Below are 8,852 nucleotides of genomic sequence, written 5' to 3'. Positions count from 1 at the left end.
TTTCTGGCAACTCTGATATATGGCTTTCTGAGATTTCATATTCAATCCAGCAGGGTCTAAATGTCTCAAATGGTTCAGTGCAGTAATGATTAGATGTCGGGTGCAGCAGACAGTTCTAAGATAACCAAGTTGGAGAAAAATTATTACAACTACATAACAGGATCTGGTTTTTTATTTTTAGGTAAGTTGACTTTAACATAATAGGATTGTTGCAGGTGACAAGGAAACAAAAGTTCTGGTGAATCATGTCAGAGATCTTGGACAGATTTGAGAAAACAGCAGACCTAAAGGTTCATGGAGCTCATTTCATTCATTCTTTTGTGTAGCCAGAATGGGTGGGAGGATAAGACCTCCTTTCTTGCGCAAAAGAGCAATCTCTTCCTTTAAGGCTAAAATCCTTTCTGCCTGGGCTTCAACCAATTCAGCCATCTTCTCTCTTGCCACAATATCTGCTTTCCGAAGGCTCTGGAAGGCATTGCCCTGTTGGGAGAAAACACCTCTCTGCTTTAGGCATCATTTGGAATGTAAAACTATCTGTTAGAAAGGCAGATCTCACAGTCAGTTTAAACAGTCACTGCTCATTACTAAGTTGAACCATAGGAAACCATGACATTCAACAGATTTTTAACCTAAAATATAGCAATTTCACATGGTTCCACCTTTCTGGGTCTTATGCCTCCTAGAGATAGGGTCCAGTAAGACTGAGTCTCCCCATTCTACTCATTACCTGCTCTTATGCTTGTTACTAAGTAGATGCTCAATAAAAATGTGTCTTCTCATCTAATCATCATAGCAACTGTAGCTACAGATTTACAGATAAGGAAACTGAGACTCAGAGAGACAGATTTGCTAACTGGCCCCAGGTTCTGTGTTTTTAAGGGCTTGAAGCAGGGTAGAAACAAGTTGCCTGAAACCAAAAGTCCATGGTTTTTCCATTACCACTATATACCACTGTAACCAAGGGGAAATCCAAATAAACCCTTTTCCTTCCCTCGCTGTTAGATTACTTTAGAAACCACTAATTTTGGAGGTCATGTAGCTGAGCATTACATTATTAGTTTCCTACTAGTTTGATTGCACGTAACTCCTCTGACTGAAGCCCACTAATGACTTGAAACAGTTGCCTTTCTCTGTCTCCTGTTCTCCAGCGAAAGAGGCATTTTGCATCTTTATAAGTAACTCTGAGATTGCCTATTCTTGGGATATGAACTGAAAACACTTTTGTCATAAAACTTACTAATAAGTAACCTTTTTCTAGATTTACAGAACCCAGGACATCAGAGGGTCCTCAGATAACATCAAAATGTAGGCCAAGGACTTGCTAACCTTGTTCTTTAATTAAAAATTGAATAATGTTTAACTTGCAGGGAAATAATATGTTTATCCAAAAAAAAAAAATATATAGGGAGATGAAGTTTGATTATCATCACAAGGATGTTTCGGCAGAAAAGAGAGAAAAAAAATGGTGAGCCTGGATGCATGACTCCGTGCAGTCTTCCTGCTCAGTGCCGCTGCTCTTCCTTTCCCCTACAAAAACCCTTTGCACCCCTGACCCTTGAAAAAACTTATTTCCTCCCCACCAACTTTCATCTCCCGAATATCGGCTTTTGAGTAGTGAGCTGTCAGACTCAAGTCCAGTAACACTGTGGCAGATCTTCACAGGAAGGGGCTGCCTAATACCCTTCTGCCTCTTCTCTCTTGCTCACTTTTATTTTAGAGACTGTGAAAGCTAAACACCAATCTCACCTAGTTTTTCTTTCAGCTAAGAGTGGCTAAGTGGATGTAAGCAGAAAAAGTTTTGCTTTCTTTCTTTGCTTTTTTTCTTTTCCTGGTGATAACTAGGGATTAAACCCAGGGTCTTACTCTTGCTACAAGCACTCTACCATTAAGTTACATTCTTATCCCTACTTTTTAAAATTTAATTTTGAGACAGGATGTCACTAAGTTGCCCAGGCTGATCCTCCTGCCTTAGCCTCCCAAATAGCAGGAATTCCAGGTCATGTGCCACTGTATCCAGAAAAATCTTTGCTTTCTTATTAAAAGAGACTGGCACATAGATATGGAACAGAGCTTAGAAGCCATCTTGTGATTTAAAAAAAAAAAAAAAAAAAAAACACTGACAGAATCACTGAGATACCGACCTTGACATCACAGACTCACTAAGCCAAAATACAGTCATCTCCTTCCAGACTTCTTGTCAAATGAGAAGAAAAAAAAAAATGTCTGCCAAGTGTTTAAGTCACTCTCAATGAAACTTTTGATTACTTGTGCTAAAAGCATGACTGATATGCCAACTCATGCCCTATCATTCCAGTTGGTAACTTTACCCCCATTTTTCTTACCATATTCAATCAAATTTTGGCTTTTCTTACTTTGATATGTCTTTTGACATTTGCTTTTTTCATTACCAAATACCTCCACACTTTATTCCTAGATCATTATTGTAAGAAGCAATGGAGTCAGCTTTGGAGGCAGATACACTTGGGTTTAAAAACTAACTTAACTATGCATTATCTTTGAGAGCTTGAGAAAGTTATTTAACTTCTCTAAGCTTTGAAAAGTAGTGTTTTGAGGATTAAATGAGATATCCAATGTAAAGATGCCTTACATGTAAAGACATATTAAGTAAAAAAAATATAGATTGGTGATTTTGTTTCCCATTCAACTGATCTCCTGCCTCTGAGCTTTCCTTTTCAATGCATATGGACTTAAAAAAAAAAAAAAAACACACCAAGTCAACCAATTTTATTGGCTGCTTAGTCCATGAAGATTTTGTTTAGGCATTAATTTTCTCAAACACTGCCTTGATTCTTCACTCAAAAATTCTTCAGTTTGGATAAAGGACCCTTGATATCCAAATTCTAGTCTTTCTTCCATATCTAATCTCCAATTATATTATACCTCCAAATCCTTATTCATTCTCCACAGGAAGAAATCTTCCTACATTGGAACTTATGTTTAGACCAATGATTCTTAAACTCTGGCATGCATCAGAATCACCTATAAAGTTTGTTAATGTGCAGATTGGCAGGCCTCCCTTTCCACAACTCCTGACTCAGTAGCTCTGTGGAATCAGGTTCCTAGAGAGCAAGGCTTGAATTGGGTAAACTTTCATTAAAAAGCATCTACTTCATTCTGTTTAAATACTATGTTAGGCTCAATAAATATTATAGAATAGCAAGTTGAAATCCATACACACAAAAAAAGTAGCAAGCATTTTGCAAAGGAACGTGCAAGTTCTCACAATTTAAGATGCCTGCTTTAGATCAAATGAAATAACGATATTGGAAGTGAATGTTTACCATTAAACTCAGGGAGTGTATTGGTATCCTCATTTATTCCTAAGTAACCTCACCTTTCTAGGAGCAAGGCAAACCTTATAGATTAGTGCTTATATAAGTTCATGGCACCCAGGAGACATCCAATAAAATGAGTCCTTAAGGTGGCTAATATGAACTCAGCGTCCTCAGGGATGCAGGGGGCCTGGAAATGGTCCAAGATCAAGGTCTGTTTCAATTCCAGCATGCGACGTTCTTGTGAATAGTCACCTTGGCAGAGCTCCCTCAATTCTGAAAAAGGCTATGAAGAGAAGGAACATACCTGCTGGTTCTGTAGTGTATTCAGCCGAGTATCAAGCTTCTTCTTTTCAATGCATAAGTCATTCATCTGATGAAGCTTTTTGGTGTGTTCTTTTGTCTTCATCATTATTTCCCATCGCAGTTGAGCAATCTTTTCCTACCAGGGCAGGAAGAAACAAAATAAATTAAGTGAATAAGAGAAAAAAATGTCCAGATTTGGTCAAAATCATCAGGCAAAAGGAGTGATATGTACATATGAAAATGTAATCAGAACTGGGTGTGATGGCACATGCCTGTAATCCCAGTGGCTCTGGAGGCTGAGGAAGGAGGATCAGGAATTCAAAGCGAGCCTCAGCAACAGCAAGGCACTAAGCAATTCAGTGAGACAAATAAAAGACAAAATAGGGCCAGGGATGTGGCTCAGTGGTTAAGTGCCCCTGAGTTCAATCCCTAGTACCCCCCCACAAAAAGATGTAATCAGAAGCCAATATAAAGATGTAATCTGCAGTAATGGTGGTGAGTCTGTTCTTATTAAACATAAGAAGAATGTAGGAATGCTCAAAGATAAAAGTAAGTGAAACAAGATACAGATAGATATCCCTGTATCATTGAATAATAATATTAGTGTGGATACTGGTACTTACTACAAAAAAGGATGACAATTTAAGCAGAAAAACTCCCATTTAGTGCCCTTTCCCAGTCTATCTCAGGTAGGTGGTTTGAATGGCCACATATCTATGTGTGTAATGGCTCTCTTCTGTTCTTGAGTTGCTTCAAAAAATTATTTTACATTGCACATATTATCTCCAATGTTCCCCTGATAGGGACCAGTTCAGTTGACATGAACACCTAAACAACTTGCCTCTTCAAAGTACTGTGATCAACCTCAGATTGTCAAAGATAAGACAGGGTCATTGGACAAGACAGCCCTAGGAACCTTTCCTTCTAGCCTATCTGCTGATAAGAGGAGACTGGAAATTAGACAAGCCATAATGATTTGAGGGCTTATAAAAACTTCATTAAAAGTCCTGTCCTGAATCAAGCTGGAAGTGGGGTACCATCTCATCTCATGGATCAGGGAATGATATGTAAATATTAACATCTTCTAAGACACCATAGCTACACAGTTGATGCCTTTTACAAAACTCATTATTTAGATGTGTTTTCTAATTTCCAAATTAGAACAGCATACCAAAACTATGCAATAATACAATGAGGAGCATCAGAAGATAGCAGTTCCATTTCTAACACCTTCAGGGCATTTACACTTTAAAATAGGCCCCAAAGTAGGCCCTATGATTTGTGTGTGTGTGTGTGTGTGTGTGTGTGTGTGTGTGTGTGTGTTTTGCTGGGGATTAAACCCAGGGGCTCACACATGAGGTAAGCACTCTACCACTGAGTAGTAGAATACTCAACCTATTTTATTTTATTTTATTTTACTTCATTTTATTTTGAGACAGGGTCTTGCTAAATTGTTAAGGCTGACCTCAAATTTGTAATACTCCTGCTTCATCCACTCAGGTAGCTGGGATTACAGGCATGTACCACCATGCCTGGCTTGTCCACGGTCTTTTATGCCAGTTTGCATCATATTTATATTCACTTGTACCCTAAAACCATTAGCATAGATACTAGAAGGGAACAGAAGGAGTTAGAGTGGGGCAGAGGCTGTAAATGGTCCCCTGACTGGCAACTCACTCAGAGGACTCCATATCCATTGTGCCATGCCATAGGACATAAATTCCCCCTTCCCCTTGTATGGGTAGGGCTATGAAATAAAAATATCTTAGGAAGGTAGGCAGACTACTGAGACTCACTGAATGACACTACCAGTCTTCCACATTTCAGAAAGAGGCTTCACATTCTCTCCCATTGGGGACATCTCTCTCTCTAGGTCATGCATGCCCCCAAAAGCTGCTCTTAGGGTCAGTTGACTATTATATGATATGTCATTGGGGGCATTAGGCCAGAAAGTGCAAAATGACCCAAATACACAGACACATGACCTCAATTTTCACACAGTGGAGGTATATGACCTCCCCCAAATGGGCAGCAGCTGTGTAAGCACAAGGCCCAAAGATGCATGGCTACCTGCCACTCCAAGGTTTTGGTCCACTGCAAATTCTTACCTCCTGCCTGAACAAAAACCGGAAACCTAATAATTTTTGTCACATTTTTGGTCCCTAGCTGATATGCTTGCCCCTCTCCCTGGGGTATATCTCTTTTCTTGCCCTTCCCTTACCTTACAATGAACCTGCTCTAATAAAACATTCCTGTTTGCTGTCCTTCTGTTTCTGTGCTGGGTCACTGCCTTAATCTTAGGCCTTATTCCCAAGGACCAAGGATCGATCACTCCACAGTAGACTCTCAACCTCTGATAACAAAACTCAGTGCTGCAGCTGTCACTTCAAGATAGACAAACCCCTCCAAGTGAGCAGGCCAAAGATCCTGGGAGAAGCAGGACTCACAGACCCATCTCCGGCTGCACAGATACTTCCCAGGAATCACAATTTTTCAGAGCTCCCACTCACCACCCAGATCCAATGAAAGAAAACTACCTGACCCTTCTCCTCACCTCCCACATCTTCATTTCCTTTGCATTATTCAGCTCTTTTCGAAGTTTTCTGATCTTTAGTTCTTCAAGTGTTGTATTAACAGAAAGAGTCTGAAGGGCTTCTAGATCTATCACACGGCCAAACTTGTCAATCATTAGTTGACGGACGGTTTCTTCCATTTCTAAAAAAAGACAGTCACTGTCTTTAATAATGGTGCCCATTATTATTAAATGGACACCAATAACAATAAAATTCTATGGAACAGTTTTTGCAAGATGATATTTATGTTACCCGTTGATTTTTCCTCTGTTTTTTTCACCTGCTAATTTTCTCACTTAAAATGTCTATTTCTATATTGTCTTTTCATCTTCAAAATCCTATGTGAAATGGACTCATATTTCCCAAATGGCAAATACATTTCCATCTGCCCCTCCTCAGACTATTAACAGGCTCCAATTGGTTTATGAACCTTTTCATTTTTTAAATTATTGATCTCTACAGCATCTAGCATTAGGATGAGAGAAGGCACTTTATGAAGTCCATCATGTCCAAGTAAAAATTAAAATCCTTGCTGTGGTGCCGAAGGCCCTTCACAGTCTTCCCTACCCTGCCCATTGTCTCTCCCTCTTCCTTTCCTGGGCCTCTCCTTATTCACTCCACTCCTAATCTTAGAAAAATAATAGTAAATGAAATAATATGCTTCAAAAAGATACATATAATGTTTTTTATATAAAGTTTTAAGGCAACGTGTTAGTTAGGAATACATATAATTGTACAAAAACTTTTTTAAAAAAGAAAGGAATGCTAAACATAAAATTGGAAATAGTGGTTATCTCTGGGAATAGGAAGACAGAATGGAATAGAGACAGTGCCCCCGTAGGCAGGAGCCACAATATTGGTAACACTGTTGTCATTAAGTTTGGTGGTGGGTTCACAGGATTCATTTTGTTATAATACTTGATAACTTCTACATATATCCCATATACCAAATATTACAAAAAGTATTTTAAAGGAGAATTCTCTTTATACTATGCATCTCACACACTTACCTCAATTCCAGGAAGACTAAAGACAATGTGAAGAACATTATTGGTAAAGAAACCTATTAAGACCTATCTTTTTTAATTGACAAAAATTATATATCTTTATTGTATGCAAAAAGTTCTTTTGAAATAGGTATACTTTGTGAAATGGCCAAATTGAGCTAATTAACATACTATTTCACATACCCAATTTTTTGTATGTGGTAAGAACATTTTAAACTTATTCTCTCAGCCATTTCTAAGAAGATAATATGTTGGTGTAACTACAGTCACGTTGTTGTGCAACAGCACACCTGAACCTCTTCTTCCTATCCCATTGAATGTTGTATTCAAGTCAATATCTCCCCAACCTCCGAACCCTACTTCACAAACTCTATTGTTTCTACGAGTCTAACTTTTTAACACTATACATATTAGTGAGACATTTTGGTATTTGTCATTCTGTGCCTGACTTATGTCACTTAATATAATATCCTCCTACTTTATTCGTATTGTCTAAAATGACAGTATTTCCTTCTTTTTTAGGCTGAATAATATTTCCTTGTGTATATACATCACATTTTCTTCATTCATCTGTTGGTGGACACTTAGGCTGATTTTATATCTTGGCTATTATGAAGAGTGTTGTAATAAACATGGGTGTGCATGCATCTCTTGGACATACTGATTTCATTTCCTTTAGATATACACCTAGTGGTGGGATTGATGAACTGAAAATTACCTTTATGATCTTGAAATAGGAGATGGTTCCTTAAAATAATCACAAGTCATTAAAATATAGATCAAATTCACCACTATTAAGATTTCAAACATCTGCAGAGATGGTAAAAAAAAAAAGCAGGCAACAAACTAAAAAAGATTCAAAGTACATTTAATGGACAAAAATTAAGAATTCCTTAAGATTAACAAAAAATATATATAAAATATAAATGAAAAAATGGGCCAAAGCTATGACAGATGAGTTAGAGAAAGAAAACAAATAAATGGCAAATAACTGTGTATAAAAATGTTCAATTCACTAGCTATTGAGGAAATATGAATAAGAATCACAATGAAATACAATATTCACCAGACTGACAAAAACACTATAGTCTGATAGTGTGAAGGGTTGACAACAATGTGGAGCTGGGCCACTTCTTCTACACTCCCAGGGGAGGATATGTTGGTTCACTATGAGGAGGCAACTTGGCAATACCTAGGAAAGCAGGAAGTGTACGAAACCCTCCATAACCCAGAAATCCCAGTACTAGGGATTCACCTCCTCATGCGTGTGCACAGGAGAAGTATATAAGATTTACTGTAACATTATAATAATGAAAAATGAGAAATATCTAAATATCCATCAAGAGGAGACTGAAGAAGAAAATCTTTTTATATGCATACAATGGAATACTAGAATACTAAAGTGAATAAATTAGCTGTAGTAAGATGAATAACTGGGCTGGGGATGTGGCTCAAGTGGTAGCACGCTTGCCTGGCATGCACACTGCACTGGGTTCGATCCTCAGCACCACATAAAATAAAGATGTTGTATCCACCAAAAACTGAAAAATAAATATTAAAAAAATTCTCTCTCTCTCTCCTCTCTCTTTAAAAAAAAGATGAATAACTAAAAAATCAGCTTAATAAAGTGAACCACAAAATAAAAACATCCATTGCAGAAATGTGTAAGGTGG

The 8,852-nt window shown here is 37.8% G+C and overlaps 1 protein-coding gene across 1 annotated transcript in view; it reads right to left on the bottom strand.

The window, feature by feature from the left end:
- Positions 1–242: 242 nt before the first annotated feature.
- Cfap44 (cilia and flagella associated protein 44) overlaps positions 243–8,852 on the bottom strand; it is a 101,192-nt gene continuing 92,582 nt past the window's right edge. Inside the window, exons 33-35 of the mRNA XM_027936158.2 lie at positions 6,154–6,314; positions 3,601–3,735; positions 243–480 (exon numbers count right to left, since the gene is read on the bottom strand). Of these exons, the coding sequence (XP_027791959.2) occupies positions 307–480; positions 3,601–3,735; positions 6,154–6,314 (470 nt within the window). The 3' untranslated portion in view covers positions 243–306. The remainder of the gene's footprint in view (positions 481–3,600; positions 3,736–6,153; positions 6,315–8,852) is intronic.

The sequence above is a fragment of the Marmota flaviventris genome, chromosome 8 (assembly GCF_047511675.1).
Source record: "Marmota flaviventris isolate mMarFla1 chromosome 8, mMarFla1.hap1, whole genome shotgun sequence".
NCBI lineage: Eukaryota > Metazoa > Chordata > Mammalia > Rodentia > Sciuridae > Marmota > Marmota flaviventris.
This window is presented reverse-complemented; position numbering and strand designations above follow the sequence as displayed.